Raw genomic sequence first — 17,794 nt, 5'->3', positions numbered from 1 at the left:
CTTAATCTTTTTGAATATTTGTGTTTCAGTGTTTTACAAAGAATATGTATTCTTTCAAATCACGGTTTTATTTTTTTTAACAGAAATGACGGTTTTATTAAAACATCCTTATCCCCCCTTTTAATCATTAAATTAATGGGTTTGAAGTTAAATTCCACAAATTGAACAAGGATAAGTTGCCAAGACGCTATAGGAAAAGGAAAAACAAGGACAAAGGGAAAGAAGAACTAGACAAAGTTACAACTTGAGTAATTATTATGTTATTGCCACTTGATGGTGCCCCACAATTGTGATTAGGAAGTCCCTAAACAACCATAAAAAAAAAAAGGAAGTTCCTAAACAAGGAAAAGAAAAATCAGAGAAAACTAACTAGCCACTTGTGTAATACCATTTGATTAGGAATTTCCTAAACAAGGAAGGAAGGAAGAAACTAGAAACCAGCAATAGTTTTACAACGTGGCTGGCTATGTGTCCTAAACCTTAAGGCGCCGCTTGGAAATAAAACAAGAGCAGGGATAGCGGTATTCTTATTCTACACAGTACGTTTGTTTGTTTTAAAAATCCATTTTTCGGTGGTTTAGTTTCTCCTTCTATCTCTATAAATAACCTTCACGGACTCACAGTTTCTTCCACAAACAAATACCATTCATTACCAGCTCACTCATCAATTCATTCTCAGTTCATCTTAATTTCTGAAAGCTATAGCTATGTCGACCACAGCTGGTCAAGTCATCAAATGCAGAGGTCAGTGACACAATCATCATCCACTCTAATCTTTCCTTCTGTTCTGTTTTGATCTATCTATCTATCTGCTACCTGCTCTATTTCTAGTTTACTTATTTTACTTTATAGGAATTGATTTTTCAGGTTTACACTAAAACTAACTATGATCATCATTCATCAATATCTAATCTTCTAACTAATCTAATTTCTGGATCAGACATGTTCTTCACACTTTTTTATGGCCACTTAAACTCTTGATGGCTACTTAACTTCAAATGTTTAACAAAGTTTTGATCTATTTCGCTGATTTTTTATTCTATCCAGAAAATTTTTAAAACCCTTTCCCTCTTTTTAGATCCTTCTCTGTATAAATAGAAAATTATAAATTTTGTTGAGCACTGTTTCTTATTGTTGAATATTCGAGGGTATGGCTATAAATTCAGTGATAATGTGTTGCTAACTGTGTGTCTTGGTTGATTTGTTGGAACTTGGAAATGTACTAGCCGCGGTTTCATGGGAGGCAGGGAAGCCACTAGTGATTGAAGAAGTGGAGGTGGCGCCGCCGCAGGCCGGTGAAGTGCGTCTGAAGATACTCTACACCTCCCTTTGCCACACTGATGTTTACTTCTGGGAAGCTAAGGTAACAAACAATAAACTTGCATTACCCACTCTACATTCTATTTATATTTAGCTCAAGTTGTTTAATATGATCTTCATTTTCCCCTTGTTTCAGGGTCAGACTCCATTGTTTCCTCGGATATTTGGTCATGAAGCTGGAGGGTATGTTTCTCTTCTGAGTATAGCACACAATCACATATCATAAATCTATGCCTTTTTGATACATTTGTTTGAACATGAAATACTTTTGGTTAAACCTTACTAAAAATGTTGGCATGATGTTATTCAGCATTGTGGAGAGCGTAGGCGAAGGTGTGACTCATCTGAAACCAGGGGACCATGCTCTCCCAGTATTCACAGGAGAATGTGGTGAATGCCCACATTGCAAATCAGAGGAGAGCAACATGTGTGATCTTCTTAGGATCAACACTGATAGGGGTGTCATGATCAGTGACAACCAGAGTAGATTCTCCATAAAAGGAAAACCCATATACCATTTTGTTGGTACCTCAACATTCAGTGAATACACAGTTCTCCATGCTGGATGTGTTGCAAAGATCAACCCTGCTGCCCCACTTGACAAAGTTTGTATTCTCAGTTGTGGAATATGCACAGGTTTTGGTGCTACTGTCAATGTTGCAAAACCAAAACCTGGTTCTTCTGTTGCCATCTTTGGACTTGGAGCTGTTGGCCTTGCTGTATGTTACCTTGCCTTTTGCTTTTGTGTGTGCATGTGTTATACTTATACTTTTTATAGCAACTCATAGAGGCTAATATTGACAAAAAATTTAGGCTGCTGAAGGGGCAAGGGTTTCTGGTGCATCAAGAATCATTGGGGTTGATTTAGTTTCCAGCCGATTTGAAGGAGGTAAAATGTTTTCTTCTTCTTCCATACAAAATGCTTGAAGATTCAGCTCAACATAAATGAAGTGGATATTCAATTCTTGATTGTATTTCTGGTTTTATTCTTGTTGGCAGCCAAGAAGTTTGGAGTCAATGAGTTCGTGAACCCAAAAGATCACGACAAACCTGTACAAGAGGTTAATTCATTGAAAATTTCATATTATGTTATATTTACGTTGACTTAAAGCTATGCTTTTCCAACTTATACTTTCACATTCTGATGCTATGAATTAAAAATGTGAATGCTGGTGTGCAGGTAATTGCTGAAATGACCAATGGAGGTGTGGATCGTGCTGTTGAATGCACTGGCAGCATCCAGGCCATGATCTCTGCATTTGAATGTGTCCATGATGTATGCGAAAGCAGAACTCTTTTATTCTATGTTGCTGAAGAGTTCCTATAAACCAAGGCCTAATCTTGATTGATTTCTTCTTCTTTTTCACAGGGTTGGGGTGTTGCTGTACTTGTTGGAGTGCCAAACAAAGATGATGCATTCAAAACTCATCCTGTGAATTTCTTGAATGAGAGGACTCTTAAGGGCACCTTCTATGGCAACTACAAACCCCGCACTGATCTTCCTAATGTTGTAGAGATGTACATGAGAGGGGTAATTAAGCTTATAAAATGATTTTCCTAAAGTCATTCAAGTAGAACTAGTACAATTTTGTTGCTAAGCATCTTATGGTGATACTTTTGCAGGAACTTGAACTGGAGAAATTCATCACCCACACAGTTTCGTTCTCTGAGATTAACAAAGCTTTTGATTACATGCTGAAAGGAGAGTCCATCAGATGCATCATCCGCATGGAGGAGTAAAACCCAAAAACAATGATGTGTGAGTCCCTATTTGGGGACTGAGTTCTCTTTCTGGTTGTGAAAGAAAAAAGGCATATATAAATAATCCCTTAGGAGGATTATGAAATTTGTGATGTTTGAATGTATAGAATGGCAGGGCCTTTGCTTCTGGGCTTGTCTAATACAGAATAAATAAAATGTGGCTTTTTTCAATTTGCTGCTGTTCTAGTTAATAATTTATTTTCATCATTCTAAAGTTAAAACGTTGTCTGAGGTTAATAATCTAAAGTTAAACGGAGAGCTTCGTTTTGACTATTTGCAAGGTTAATAATCTAAGAACTGGTGCTGTCTTTGATATTTAGGAGTCTAGGAGCTTGTGTGAAAGTTTGTAAATTGCATTTGAAGATGTTTATAAGGGTGAAGTCTGGATAGCTTTATGCAACAAGATGGGGAATATTTTAAGATGCAATTAGATTAAATGTATACTTCAATCATCCAAGGATTGGCACAGGAACATTACAGTTCTAGTATCTTTGTTTAGCATAAACATTGGTTCCACAGATGAATTCTCAAGTTAAAAGGGATCAGTGCTTATAATGTTTACAGTTGAATTTGAAAACAACATCAATTAATACAAAGACTAAATGTAGCTATATGTTACCAGCTTTGATGTTAATTTGCTCCATCTTTTGGTAGCAAATATGAGAAGAGAATTTCGTTCCACATATCAGGAACACCAGGTAGACACCAATGACTGCAATCTGGCACAGATGGCTTGTCACTCCATGTACCCACATGTCCATCACTCCTATATGCTCCCATGGGTGTAACATGCAGAACTGTCACAGGAACAGTCATTTTTTTTCACAACTCTGTTGATCATGTCTGAAATTGGACTCTTGTCCCTGCCATTTGTTCTCTTCCAAGGCCTTCGGGCCACCTTGCAAGCGTGGCGGTTCTGTCCACTGCCACAAAGATAAGCATATTAATAGCATGTTTGACTAACTTCTCTTTCCACAGAATCAATTTTGAAATCCAAAAGCTATTCACATAAGTTTCTCACTAGAATTGATTCTTAATTGCAGAAAGATTTCCAAACATGCTATAAGCCTTAACTCTTATAGTTCACACTTTGCGCCTACCATTAAGTTTGATGGCCCTTGTGTTGCCAAGAGAATAGAGAAATAAACCCTTAATTTGGTTATGTTTAGTCATTGTCTCATCTATAAACTTGCAAAACAAATAGATAAAAATGGTGTTAAAACTTACCTCCAGTGAGATGATTCAAAGGTACGGAAGAATACTCTTGTCCTGTTTGTGTTAATTGTATTCTCTACCCAAGAGGCCCAGGTGAGTAAAGCTGTGTTGAAAGCAGAATTAATTGGCATTCCAAGCTTCAGTGAGTTACCAACCTGAAAGTACCAGCCCCTGGCTGAAGAGCATGTTAGTAGCAATAGTAGACATTCTTCAAGAAAAGTTTAGGCTAGTCATGTAGGGAAAACTAACACATATATTAGTTATACATGAATATCCAAACATTTTCACGTCTGGCTAACTCCGTGGATGTTTGGATACACGGTGCAAAATCAACGTTAAGCCAAAATCATGGTGGAACGCCACAAAAACTAAGGACTCACAGTTTCTTCCACAAACAAATACAAATTTATTACCAGCTCACTCATCAAATCATATTCTCAGTTCATCTTAATTTGTGAAAGCTAGCTATGTCGAGCACAGATGGTCAGGTCATCAAATGCAGAGGTCAGTGACACAATCATCATCCACTCTAATCTTTCCTTCTGTTCTGTTTTGATCTATCTATCTATCTATCTGCTACCTGCTCTATTTCTAGTTTACTTATTTTACTTTATAGGCATTGATTTTTCGGGTTTACACTAAAACTAACTATTATCATCATTCATCAATATCTAATCTTCTAACTAATCTAATTTCTGGATGGGACATATTCTTCACACTTTTTATGGCTAATTAAACTCCATTTAGCTTCAAATGTTGAACAAAGTTTTGATCTATTTAGCTGATTTTTCTTCTGTATCCAGAAAATTTTAATTCCCTTTTTTCTGATCCTTCTGAGTAAATAAAGAAAATTGTAAATTCTGTTAGTTAACTGTTTCTGATCCTTCTGTATTGCTAATGGAATGAATGAATGTCCTGTTTTGAAATGTACTAGCTGCGGTTTCATGGGAGGCGGGGAAGCCGCTTGTGATTGAAGAAGTGGAGGTGGCGCCACCGCAAGCCGGAGAAGTGCGTCTCAAGATACTCTACACATCCCTCTGCCACACTGATGTTTACTTCTGGGAAGCTAAGGTAACAAACAACACACTTGCATTACTCACTCAACATTCTGTTTATATTTAGCTCAAGTTTAACATAGATCTTCATTTTCCCATTGTTTCAGGGTCAGACTCCATTGTTTCCTCGTATATTTGGTCATGAAGCTGGAGGGTATGTTTCTCTTTTGAATATAACACTTGTGCACACAATTAATGATTATAAATCCTTGCCTTTTTGATAAATTTGGTTCATATTTCTTAAGTTTATATGGTTTCAACATGGAATGCTTTTGGTTAAACCTTACTAATAATGTTGTTATGATGTTATTCAGCATTGTGGAGAGTGTAGGCGAAGGTGTTACTCATCTGAAACCAGGGGACCATGCTCTCCCAGTATTCACAGGAGAATGTGGTGAATGCCCACATTGCAAATCAGAGGAGAGCAACATGTGTGATCTTCTTAGGATCAACACTGATAGGGGTGTCATGATCAGTGACAACCAGAGTAGATTCTCCATAAAAGGAAAACCCATATACCATTTTGTTGGTACCTCAACATTCAGTGAATACACAGTTCTTCATGCTGGATGTGTTGCAAAGATCAACCCTGCTGCCCCACTTGACAAAGTTTGTATTCTCAGTTGTGGAATATGCACAGGTTTTGGTGCCACTGTCAATGTTGCAAAACCAAAACCTGGTTCTTCTATTGCCATCTTTGGACTTGGAGCTGTTGGCCTTGCTGTATGTTCCCCTTATGCCTTTTGCTTTTGTGTGTGCATATGTTATACTTATACTTTTTACAGCAACTTATAAAGGCTAATATTGACTTGAAATTTAGGCTGCGGAAGGGGCAAGGATTTCTGGTGCATCAAGAATCATTGGGGTTGATTTAGTTTCCAGCCGATTTGAAGAAGGTAAACTGATTTCTTCTTCTTCTTCTTCTTCTTCTTCTTCTTCTTCTTCTTCTTCTTCCATACAAATGCTTGAAGATTCAGCTCAACATAAATGAAGTGGATATTCAATTATTGATTGTATTTCTGGTTTTATTATTGTTGGCAGCCAAGAAGTTTGGAGTCAATGAGTTCGTGAACCCAAAAGATCACGACAAACCTGTACAAGAGGTTAATTCATTGATAATTTCATATTATTTGTTATAGTTATGTTGTCTTAAAGCAATGCTTTTCCAGTTTAGACTTTCATATTCTGATGCTATGAATTAAAAATGTGAATGCTGGTGTGTAGGTAATTGCTGAAATGACCAATGGAGGTGTGGATCGGGCTGTTGAATGCACTGGCAGCATCCAGGCCATCTGCATTCGAATGTGTCCATGATGTACGTAAAAGCAGAACTCTTATATCTTTGTTGCTAAAGAGTTTATATAAACCAAGGCCTAATCTTGATTGATTTCTTCTTCTTTTGTTCAGGGTTGGGGTGTTGCTGTACTTGTTGGAGTGCCAAACAAAGATGATGCATTCAAAACTCATCCTGTGAATTTCTTGAATGAGAGGACACTTAAGGGCACCTTCTATGGCAACTACAAACCCCGCACTGATCTTCCTAATGTCGTGGAGAAGTACATGAAAGGGGTAAGTAACCTTATAAATTGATCTTCCTAAAGTCTTTCAAGTAGAACTAGTACTATTGTGTTGCTAATGTGATTCATCTTATGGTGCAGGAACTTGAACTGGAGAAATTCATCACCCACACAGTTCCATTCTCAGAGATCAACAAAGCTTTTGACTACATGTTGAAAGGGCAGTCCATCAGATGCATCATCCGCATGGAGGAGTAAAACCTTAAAACAATGATGTGTGAGTCCCTATTAGGGGACTGAGTTCTGTTTCTGGTTGTGCATATTTTATATTTTGAACAAAGATGATTTTATATTTTATCCCTTAGGATACTGAATTTGTGAGGATTTGTGAAGTTTGAATTTAGAGAATGATTAGGCATTTGCTCTTGTGATGATTTTATATTTTACAATGTCTTGTTATGTATTGAAGCAATTTAGCATGATCTTCATTTTCTCCCTCTTTCAGGGTCAAACTTCATTGTTTCCTCGAATATTTGGCCATGAAGATGAGGGGGTATGCTTTTCTTTTAAATATTGAACTTACACACACAATCACATATCATAAATGGAAAATGATATGTGCGACAAGACGAAATTCGTTTCTATGTCTTCTCTCATTCGTATTGCCATTAAATTATAGTTTTAATATATGCTTCAATGCTATTTATTGTAAAATAAAACTGATTGGTTAAATTGAATATACATTGAATTCGTGGAGGAAAGTATTGAGTCATATATCATTGTTGAATATGAAACAATGTATCAAAAAGGCAAGAATTTATGATCAGCAGTGATATATGGCTTGAATATTTTTCTCCACAAATTCAACGAACAATCAATTCAACCAATTAATTTTATTTAACAATAAATAACATTGAATTAAATTAACATTGATCCCGTAAAAAAAAACAATAAATAACATTGAAGCAATATTAAAACTATAATTTAATGGCCACTAAGAATGAGAGAAGGCATAGAGACAAATTTCGTCTCGTGCCACATATCATTTTCCTTTGGTTAAACCTTACTAATAATGTTGGTATCATGTTATTTAGGATTGTGGAGAGCGTAGGTGAGGTTGTGACCCATTTGAAACCAGGGGACCATGCCCTCCCTGTATTCACATGAGAATGTGGTGAATGTCCACATTGTAAGTCAGAAGAGAGCAACATGTGTGATCTTCTCAAATTCAACACCGATCGGGGTGTGATGATCAATGATAACCAGACTAGATTCTAAATAAAGGGAAAGCCAATATACCATTTTGTTGGTACTTCTAATTCAGTGAATAAACTGTCCTTCATGCTGGATGTGTAGCAAAGATCAACCCTGCTGTCCCACTTTAACATAGTATGTATTCCCCACTTGACAAAGTTCCTCAACCGATGAACCGATAATGTTGATTCTCAATCAATGTTGCCAATTGTGCAGCAAAGTGAAGAAGAGGCATCGAAATTTGCTTCCCAATCTATCTCCTAATTGTGATTGTACCAAATTTAAGATACGGTTTAATTTATGGGTTCAATTTTGAGGGGTTGAAACATTGATTTGGTTGGGAAGGGGAAAGGGGATTAAATGTGAGATTTTAAAGTTCAAGAGGGGGAGGGGGGATAAGAGGAGAGTGCAAGGAGGCGAGTGTGGTGATGGGTAGGAGGAAGAGGAAGATGATGGCGGGGAAGAGCTGGCTGACAAAAAAAATATGTGGATGAAAAAAAATACAATGTAAGATACGTGAGATGCTGTGGAAAAGTAGGTTGGTCCAAATTGATACACGTAGGAACTTATTTAGCTTTTGGACCAAATTTGATTAAGAAACAATTTAATAGTCTATTGCAATTTTGCAAATGATTTTTTACAAGGGCCTAATTTGATTCTCTTTAAAAACCAGGGACTAAAAACATATTTAACCCTTTTATTATAAAACATAAATTTAACTAAATGCCTACAAAGAGTATGGAGCATAAAATTGGAATTGGAACTTCAGAAAAAACATTTCGAAACTTCAAACTTCAAAACCAAAAGTATGAAGCCCATTACATCCTCCTAGCATACCAAAATTATATGCCTACAAAGAACTAGAACATCACAATCAATATAGGATATAAAGTTTTTGGACTAATTAAGCTTAACAATTTGGCAGGCTTTATAGGTCAAGACATCCCTCTTTACTAATGACATTGAAACATGTTACAAATGAGCTCAAATTTTCTATGAATATCTAGCAAACCAAGCTGTGTTTACAACAAAACAGGATAAGCTCCACTCCAAACAAATATTACAATCCAAAACGGTATTCATTCTCAGCAGGAGATAACTCAACAAAAAAGCAAAGAAAAACCGAGAAACGAGCTGAACAAAGAAAAAAAGGTGAGGATGTTAAAACATGCCCCTAGACATGCTGTAAATAAAGGTTCACAAGATGATATTTTTATTTATTTGCATAGTTGAAAAAACAATCAGCAAAAATGTACTTATATTTTTGGCAAAGAAGTTGGCAGATCTGCAGGGACCTCCGAACTTGCCTGCCACGTGAAAATAAAAGTTGTCATTAATTCTACCGGCAATCTAAATGGATATTAACAAGTAATCCAATAATGTTCTACCCTAAGGCATAAAGACCCTACCCTGATCCCACTTACGATTGGTATTATTATCAATGATAAAAAGTTCTATGTAATCGTCACTTTAACTTAGAATCATGACTGTTAGTCTTCAATATGACTAATAACATGTTTGGATTAGTTTCTTTTTTCAGAAAAAATTCTGACATTCAAAAGCTAGACACATAAGCTTCTTCACATAATTGATTTTGGCTGTCTAATCAATTACAGGAGCATTTCGAAACATGCACCAAGACACTAAGACTAAATGCATGTTTGGAAATCATTCTACAATTGATCCTAAAGTCAAAATAAATTCTGGGGGAGACTTCTGTAAATAGCTTTTGGGTGCTAGAATTGATTATGAAGAAAAATAAATTGATCCAAACATGCTATAAGTAGACGGCCCTTTTTCAGAAATAACATTTTAAACATTTGATTACAAAACAATATATAGTTCTTCCTTTCTTTAAGAAGGATAATGGATTTTCATACCTGAAGATATCTTGTCAACACTGTTGTAGTACTGAAATTAAAGCCCTGAACTGGTTCTCCTTTAGTACGAGAAGCATTAAGTTGCTTTCTAACTTGAGTAGCCAGTGACTGCATTTTCATTAAATATGGTCAGAAGAAAAAACCAAGTGAAAAAACAGTGGGTAGAAAACTAGCGTTGAAGTTACAGTGCATATGTGTGCGCGCGGGGGTGGGTGCGGGTGTGTGTTTGAGTGTAAATAAGAGTTGGAAGTCGGTTCACGATAAGGTAGCTAATATCGAAAACATACCTTCCCCAGCTCTACTCCCCACTGATCAAAAGAATTGATTCCCCAAATGAAACCCTCTACGGCAATTCTGTGTTCATATATTGCCAACAACTGAGGAACATAGAGCACAAACGAAATTAGGACCAATAAAGTAATTTGCATAGATCATCATATCAAGAGAACATAAACTGACATTGATGAGTGATCGCATCATGGAAAGCAGACTGACAAATGAGTCTCTCATATCATGAGAAAGGTATGTGACCAACTTAAGTAGAGGAAACAAAAGCAAAAAATACCCAATAGGATCCTTGCAAAGTGAATGCTTCCTAGTGTTTTCTCATATTAAATGGACCCACTTAATCTAACTAGATTTCCAAGGGACAATAAATAAATAAAATGCAATAGCTATTGAACTGTTAATACATATATTTGAATTCACCCAAGGCATAGCCACAAACAAGGATTCCTTCCAGTTCAAACGTTTTATACGGTGTCCATGCCTAGTTAGGAATGTGACAGTTCTCTAAGAGAGCACGAATGAACTAAATGGTCTCCCATTTTTCAAGGGTATGGATAAATAAATTCAATACATTATTGTAAACATAACCACCTAATTTTTCAGTTGAACATGCACAACAAAAGAAATAACTGAAACAATCAAACTTGTATGAACAAGAAACAACCATTAGTAATCAGTAATTGCGACCTAGTGAGCTCAGTACCTGCCCAATATTGTAAGAATTCAATGACGGAAGCAGAAGGCTGATAGAAGGACGGTTTCCGCTGAATGTCTGCAGATTGGAAAAAAAAAGGAAATGAAGCATGGTGTAAGGACTATCGATTCCATTGTTAGCAGAAGGGAAATCACCTTGTGAGGAATAAGATGTGGGGAAACATTTTCCTTTTGCAGCTGTTCAGCTGTCTGCAAGAAAGTGACAGATGGTCATATTCCTCATGATAAATCAGGAGAATACTAGTATAAAATTCTAGTCCACAGCTGAAAAATGTAGCTATAAGTAATTAGTTCTGGGCTGTCTGAGTCTGCATCTTAGATTCTCAGTTACTCTCTATATGGAAAGATTGTTACATATGATTTACAATAAAGATAATAAAGTCAACACAGACTTCTATAGAACATATTATGTAGTTAGGAAGAAAAAAGCAAAGGATAAATGTACCTTCCCATATGCAAGGGCATCAGGCTGAGCAAAATAGTTGGACATTAGCTCATCATGGTTACTCACCACTTCACCTGGTTATAAAATGCATTGCTAAAGTAGTATCAGAGCCTTGACTCTCAAACCAGCCAACAACAATGACAAAACTCCATAATGTTACTTCATACTCTTTACCTTTCAGAGAGACAGGTTGCTGACTTTTTACAACTCCAATAAAATCACAAGGAATCACACGCCCCTACAAGTAAGGAGGCACAAGTTTCTCAACAACATAGTTTGTCAATAAAAAAATTGTATACTGAAAGATATCAAATCAAAGGAAGCAAAGCTTTTCACTTAAAGCTGCAATAGAGGCAAAGAGAAGAAAATCAAATAAGATTCTAAATTGGTATAACTACTGATTTGTGGTGCTATGTTAATTAAATATGCTTCCCCCACCTTTTTCACCTTATCACGAGCAGAAAATTGAAATCAGCAACGGAAAGACTAAATAATGGGTTGGCCTAATAAATCACAAAGTTGTGCAAGCAGTATACAGAAATGTCACAATTGGAAATTTAAGGAGAAAAAGTGTGCTCTTGGACTTCAAATATCCTATGCAATTTCTTCCTGAATTTATTTATGCCCATATCATAATCTATAATTTGACTGAAGGATTAGCATTCAAAACAGGACAAAAATTGAATTGAAATGTCAAGCACAACATGCAATAGTAGACATATCTCATTGAGTGATTTTAAAACTAAAATTAACTGTAAACACTATATTAGCATAGACTTTTGAGCTCTAATTTTAACATTGGTAAATCTATCAGACAAGTAGTATTTCCATGTAAAGCTTTTAACATAAGTTTATTAAGCCTTTCAAGCTAAAGAAAAATTATGAGCTATAAGTATATCACCTGATGTATGAGCTGGTAAAAGCTATGCTGCCCATTAGTTCCTGGTTCACCAAAATCAATTTCACCAGCCTCAAATGGTAGAGGAACACCATCAATTGAAACACCCTTGCCATTGCTCTCCATGCTAACCTAATGTAAGAAAATAGAAATAAAAATTATTATAAAAAAAATAAAATGGCATTAAAACAACATTCAAGCACAGTGCTGCAACAAACTTGCCTGTTGAATGTGTGGGGCAAGCTTCTCAAGAGCTTGACTATAAGGTAAGATGGCCTGGAAGAGTACCAGATGTCACATTTTTTTGACAAAGCCGGCTAAGAACAAAGAAACCTATTAAACATTTCTAATGAGAACATAGATAAGTACGTACTCTGGCAGGATATCCAAGAAATGAAACATTCCAAACGCTCAATAAACCCAGAAGCACCTGGAGTACTCATAAAATGTCAGAGCATCTCATTGTGTATTTGACATAAGTACAGAACATCTTAACAAGAGAACCCAAGGTCCTTGAATCAAGGGATCTAGAAAAGTTACAGTAAGCCAAATTCCTAACCACCGACCACTCCCCCCCCCCCCCCTCAGAAAAGGAATATACTAAGAGAGAAGATAAGTCTAGAGCAAGAGGATCAGTAATCCTCCTAATGGCAAAAGAGACTGGAGGGAGGAAAAATTCCCTCTTCAAAACTGTCAAAAATTAACGTTACTTCTGATTAAAAAAACTGTCAAATCCCCACCCATCCCAAAAATAAGGAATGTATTAAGAGAGAAGAAATGTCCAGAGCTAGGGATTAGTTATCCTCCCAACAGAAAAAGAAACAAGGGGAAAAGGAGAGGGAAAAAATCAACTAAAAGGAGCTCCCCATTCCGTATTAAATCTGTCAAAAATCAATATTACTTTTGATTAGATTTCAAGGCATGAATAAAAATACTTAAAGTATTAAAATTGTTCCAATAGGGAGATCCATATAAAACATTAAAACCCAAAATTATATTACACTGAAACCACAGTGGAAGGATAACCAGTGTGCACTATTTCGAACACCAGAAAAAATTATGTTTGAATGTGCAGAGGTGCACATGTACGAGAAAACTCCAAATTATAAAATGGTTAGCAAAGGAGCACTTACAGGGATGTTCTTTTCAAATGGCTGTGAATAGAAATGTTGATCAATGCTGGAAGCCCCCTTTAAGAACCTGAGGGCAAAAGACCATCAGAATAAAAAATGGAAGCATCGTAGATAAATATCTAAATAAGTGCCTTAATTTCTTACAAAAGTTAGATTCAAAAGTAAGTTGTATTTCACAACCAGTGTCAATATTATGCAATAAATATTTGAACCATGACGCATACAAGAGGGGGGACCTAACTAAACTTTATCAAATTATGAAAAGGTCATGAATAGCATATATATCAGAGGAACTCTTATAAGAACCCTTAATTTAATTACGAAGTTGATTATTTTTAAAGGATGAAGAAGGTGATGCATGATGAAGCTTGTCCAACCTTGTCCTAATCTTACTCTAGGGTGTAATAGACACGAATTGTCAATAATACAGTAATTCAAATCAAACCAAAGTAAATAATACTATTTCTAGGAAAAAGAAGTTCCTATAGATTAGGATGATATCAATAACGAGAGACATACTTCTCAATTGCTGAAAAGCCGTACTGTAGAGATAACGGCAACACACCGACAGCACTGCAAACTGCAAGCCGCATTTCAGATCATGGTAATCAAATCTGTTGAAACCCTCAAATGTACTTTAAGGATGAGAGTGGTAGGAGGAAATAGAAGAAATATTACTCACCACTATACCGACCACCAACCCAGTCCCAAAATGCAAAAGCATTGTTAGGATCAATACCAAACTTTTCCACAAGCTGTTTCAGAAATTAAAGTAGGGGAAAATAGTCAGGTTCAGCCATAATTACAGATGGATAAATGCATGTCTCATGACCTTTATAGTACAAGAATAGTACCAGATAAACATTAACTCATAGAACTCCACCCCGTTGTAATCTTACGATATAGTTTTATTATTTCATTATCATTTGCTGTAGTTCAAAAACTTTGACATAAATAAACCCACCAAGGATACACAATTTGGAAAATGATTCAAGCGAGCAAGAGAGTTGTGAGTGATTTCGAACGATGTACGCATTAAAAGATATCCGAAGCAAGACATGTAAATGTATCGAGCAAACAATAATGACCGGTTGAAAGCAGAAAAGAACTTGATTTATGAATAATCGAAGAAATACATATTCAAGACAACTTAGTCAGCTAATGCCACAAAAGTAAAGTATGGTAATACCGTGAGATTTGTGCTAACAGCCACCATATGCTTTGCAACTGCAGAGGGCCTGAAAATAACCATATCATGAGACACTCTTCAATTCATTATCACAGTCAATTTTGATTATTGAACACTTTCTATCTTTTAAACAAACTGTTCGTATATTTAGAATGTGTGGGATGAGATGTATATTACAAGAAGTCTAGAAGTATATTTTCCAATTTCGGTTCTACAAGTTTCTGCATAAAAAAGGAAGAAAACTGCAGACCCCCCAACAAATGCCTACACTGAAACACTAACGTAAATATTACACTTACCCAAGTGCAGATGAAATCCATTCTCTGAGAGTTCGAGCATTCAGCATGGTTTCAGCTGTTGTAAAAGTCTTTGAAACAATCACAACTGCAATCATTATAAGGAACATTAAGACATGCAAGATAAACCTCCATGCCTATGTATCTACTATACATATGATCCAGTGATATTTACCGAGAGTTGTTTCAGGATTTAATCCAGTGATATTTCTAGCAACGTCAATAGGATCAACATTTGCAAGACTGCAGATAGATTAAAACAAAGGATGAGATTGATTTTATGGAACTATAATAAGATATGTAGCTATGTTAAGCTAGATTCGGAAACGAAAAATATCATAAAGTCACAGTAAGTCAAACCTTGAAATCACACTTTGGAAAAATCACTACCATAATATACTTACAAGCGCAGTTGGCGACCCCGTGCAGATTCAATAGCTTCAGGATCTGCAAGGTGACAAAAACATTTTCAACACAAATTCTCATAGTCAACTAATGACAGTGATATCACAAAATACCACATAATATTTGTGAGCAAGCACATATTTTTATGTGTCAATACAAAATAGGACGGAATTTTTTTGATCGAACAACTACTACGACTAAAGAGAATTGGTAATAATCACCCAACCTGTTTGAAGTGCAGTGTGTACAAAGAGTGGACCTAAGAAACTGCCACCAATACCAACTGCCACAACATCCTTCAGGGCCTTTCCTGTAGCTCCAACCTAAACAATAGACTTAGTAGTTAATACGTACCAGCTCAATCAATTGTTCAACAAACATCCATTTTGGATACAGGAGTAGCAAATTACCCAGGATCCACTGCGAACCCGGTCAGAGAACTCCTTGATCTTGTCAAGAACAGACCAAACTTCAGGAACAACATTTTTCCCATCACTTTGTATAACAGCATCCCTTGCAGCACGAAGGGCTACGTGAAGCACCGACCTATCCTCAGTACTGTTAATCTGCATGTGAATCCAACATCATCCAAAAATGACAATAACATCAGCACATTCAGCATGAGGATCCATTTCAGTTGTATCACACTTTGCTAAATTGAAATTTATAATGAATGAGTAAAACACAACATCACTTACATGTTCCCCGCTGAACATGCGGTTAATCTTTTCTTTGAGGGATGCAGCCTACACAACATTAACACCAGAAACAATAACCATGAGGCCCTTTTTGTGATTAGTAACAATTTTTTTTATTACATCGGAAATATAAATTACACCCTCCAGCATCAATCCCCATACCTCCCCTCCTCAACCCATATGTCACCCAACTAACTCTTATCCCTTGAGTTATCCTTCGGGGACGATTAGTGACCGACTAATCGCGAAATCAATAACTATGAAAATACCAACCTCAGCCAAGTTAAAAAGCTTCTGGATTGTTTCAGGGGTGGCTTGTTGCCTTGAATAGTCCAGCAGAATGTCATCAAAATCACTGCATAATAATAATAACATGCAAAATCAGAAAGTTTCAATTTTAATGTATTAATTAACAGCATCTACAAAGAAAGAAAGTATTTTTAAATCTTACACAAGCATCGATTGGCACCTCCCATCATCACTCAATAGATCACGAAGATGGGTCTTCTTGATGCTCTCCACATGAACCTGCTCAAAGGAAACGCTGAATTTAGTGATAATCTTGAGATTTGAGTGAGTAATGAGAAACGACTGATGAACATGGTTCGGTTACCTTCAACTCGTTCCATTGCTGAGTGTCAGAGATGAGAGTGGATGAAGCCATTTTTGTTTGTGGAAGAAGGAGAATCAGTGTGTTCTTTTGAGGCGAGCGGCGGCGGAGGTGCGGTCAGACACGGTTGATCGGCGGCGAGAGCATGGGAAGAGATTTGAGTTGATTGCTATCGCTATTCAATTGAACGAACCACAAAAGGTGAGAATAGAATATAGGCCATTAGGCCTCAACATGGATTATCAAGTAAAAATATGGGCCAACGGTATATGAGAGTTGTTGCATGTTAGATAGTTGGACTTTTTTAAGTATCTAATGATGCGTCTTTGAGAAGCATTCGTTAAGAGAGGTCTATTCATTTAACTTAATTTCAGAGCCTTAGAAAATTAGTCTCATGACCGTTAGTTCTGGATACTTAGGAAAACAAATGTATGCTCTGATTCATGTCACCACCCTTAATTGAGATAAAAGTCTTATATTATTCGGTGTTTCATTCCGTAAGTCATCATATAACAGTTATAAAATAACATAAACGAACAAGGTGTTGGCTAAGCAATCTACAAGTTAGACTCTTATAAGGGTGATAACATAAGTTTGAACATTAGAACAATGTTATTTGTCGAGAGATATCATAGTTTTTCGAACGAGATTAATCTTACACTTAAGAGAAGTCGGGATACTATCAAAGACCCAAAAAGAAAAGTTATGAATTTACATGATTTTGAAAATACCTTAATTTAAGATGTATAGATATTATCTTGAGGGGTTAGTTTATTGGAGCATGATAGGTCTCGTACTTAATAAGTTGTTGGTGCGAACCATCATCCACTTGTAGTAAGGTAAATGTAAGTTTTCTGTGAGTGCTTTGAGTTTGACAGTTTTCCTTATCTTAAACTATACACAATTCCCTTTACCTTGAATTTTATTTAACAAAAAAAGATGTATAGATATTAAATTAAGATTTATATAAAATAGTAATTATTTAAACATTATATTTACTTTTCTATTCATTCTCTGTGTATGGCGAACCTTCGACTGTCACGTTGTGGTGGGTGGGGTGTGCTCGTAATGCTCTGTGTATGGCGAACCTTCGACTGTCAGATCACCTGATAGATG

At 36.2% G+C, this 17,794-nt stretch overlaps 2 protein-coding genes and 1 pseudogene across 2 annotated transcripts; 2 read left to right on the top strand and 1 right to left on the bottom strand.

Moving 5' to 3' along the window:
- The first annotated feature begins 572 nt into the window (after positions 1 to 572).
- Positions 573 to 3,252, top strand: LOC130740921 (alcohol dehydrogenase 1-like). Its single transcript, XM_057593645.1, has 9 exons — positions 573 to 744; positions 1,227 to 1,363; positions 1,457 to 1,503; positions 1,631 to 2,039; positions 2,134 to 2,209; positions 2,320 to 2,381; positions 2,501 to 2,596; positions 2,690 to 2,851; positions 2,944 to 3,252. The coding sequence occupies exons 1-9, from the start codon at positions 708 to 710 to the stop codon at positions 3,058 to 3,060; spliced, it is 1,143 nt and encodes a 380-aa protein (XP_057449628.1). The 5' UTR covers positions 573 to 707; the 3' UTR covers positions 3,061 to 3,252.
- Positions 3,253 to 5,235: 1,983 nt separating this feature from the next.
- On the top strand, positions 5,236 to 7,186 carry LOC130740934 (alcohol dehydrogenase 1-like; annotated as a pseudogene).
- Positions 7,187 to 9,049: 1,863 nt separating this feature from the next.
- Positions 9,050 to 16,926, bottom strand: LOC130740910 (glucose-6-phosphate isomerase, cytosolic 1). The gene is made up of 23 exons (XM_057593633.1): positions 16,682 to 16,926; positions 16,520 to 16,596; positions 16,342 to 16,423; positions 16,069 to 16,116; positions 15,781 to 15,936; positions 15,597 to 15,693; positions 15,370 to 15,412; positions 15,141 to 15,208; positions 14,969 to 15,053; positions 14,670 to 14,718; positions 14,163 to 14,235; positions 14,000 to 14,060; positions 13,481 to 13,547; positions 12,721 to 12,777; positions 12,570 to 12,623; positions 12,351 to 12,479; positions 11,624 to 11,687; positions 11,450 to 11,523; positions 11,140 to 11,193; positions 10,994 to 11,062; positions 10,290 to 10,379; positions 10,003 to 10,110; positions 9,050 to 9,429 (listed from the first exon to the last, which is right to left on the bottom strand). Exons 1-23 carry the CDS (start codon positions 16,730 to 16,732, stop codon positions 9,379 to 9,381), a joined length of 1,707 nt encoding a protein of 568 aa, XP_057449616.1. The 5' UTR covers positions 16,733 to 16,926; the 3' UTR covers positions 9,050 to 9,378.
- Positions 16,927 to 17,794: the final 868 nt, after the last annotated feature.

This window comes from Lotus japonicus, chromosome 1 (assembly GCF_012489685.1).
Source record: "Lotus japonicus ecotype B-129 chromosome 1, LjGifu_v1.2".
NCBI classification, from domain to species: Eukaryota; Viridiplantae; Streptophyta; class Magnoliopsida; order Fabales; family Fabaceae; genus Lotus; species Lotus japonicus.
Note: the sequence above shows the minus strand (reverse complement) of the source record. Positions and strands in the feature narration are given on the sequence as shown.

Excerpts from the sequence above, each read along its gene's own strand:
- LOC130740910 (XM_057593633.1), bottom strand. The coding sequence starts at position 16,732 with ATGGCTTCATCCACTCTCATCTCTGACACTCAGCAATGGAACGAGTTG. Across the intron at positions 15,054-15,140 it reads AAATCCTGAAACAACTCTCG|TTGTGATTGTTTCAAAGACT; the intron begins GTAAATATCACT and ends TAATGATTGCAG. Across the intron at positions 13,548-13,999 it reads GGCTTTTCAGCAATTGAGAA|GTTCTTAAAGGGGGCTTCCA; the intron begins GTATGTCTCTCG and ends TTTTGCCCTCAG.
- LOC130740921 (XM_057593645.1), top strand. The coding sequence starts at position 708 with ATGTCGACCACAGCTGGTCAAGTCATCAAATGCAGAG. Across the intron at positions 745-1,226 it reads TCAAGTCATCAAATGCAGAG|CCGCGGTTTCATGGGAGGCA; the intron begins GTCAGTGACACA and ends GAAATGTACTAG. Across the intron at positions 1,504-1,630 it reads TTTGGTCATGAAGCTGGAGG|CATTGTGGAGAGCGTAGGCG; the intron begins GTATGTTTCTCT and ends GATGTTATTCAG.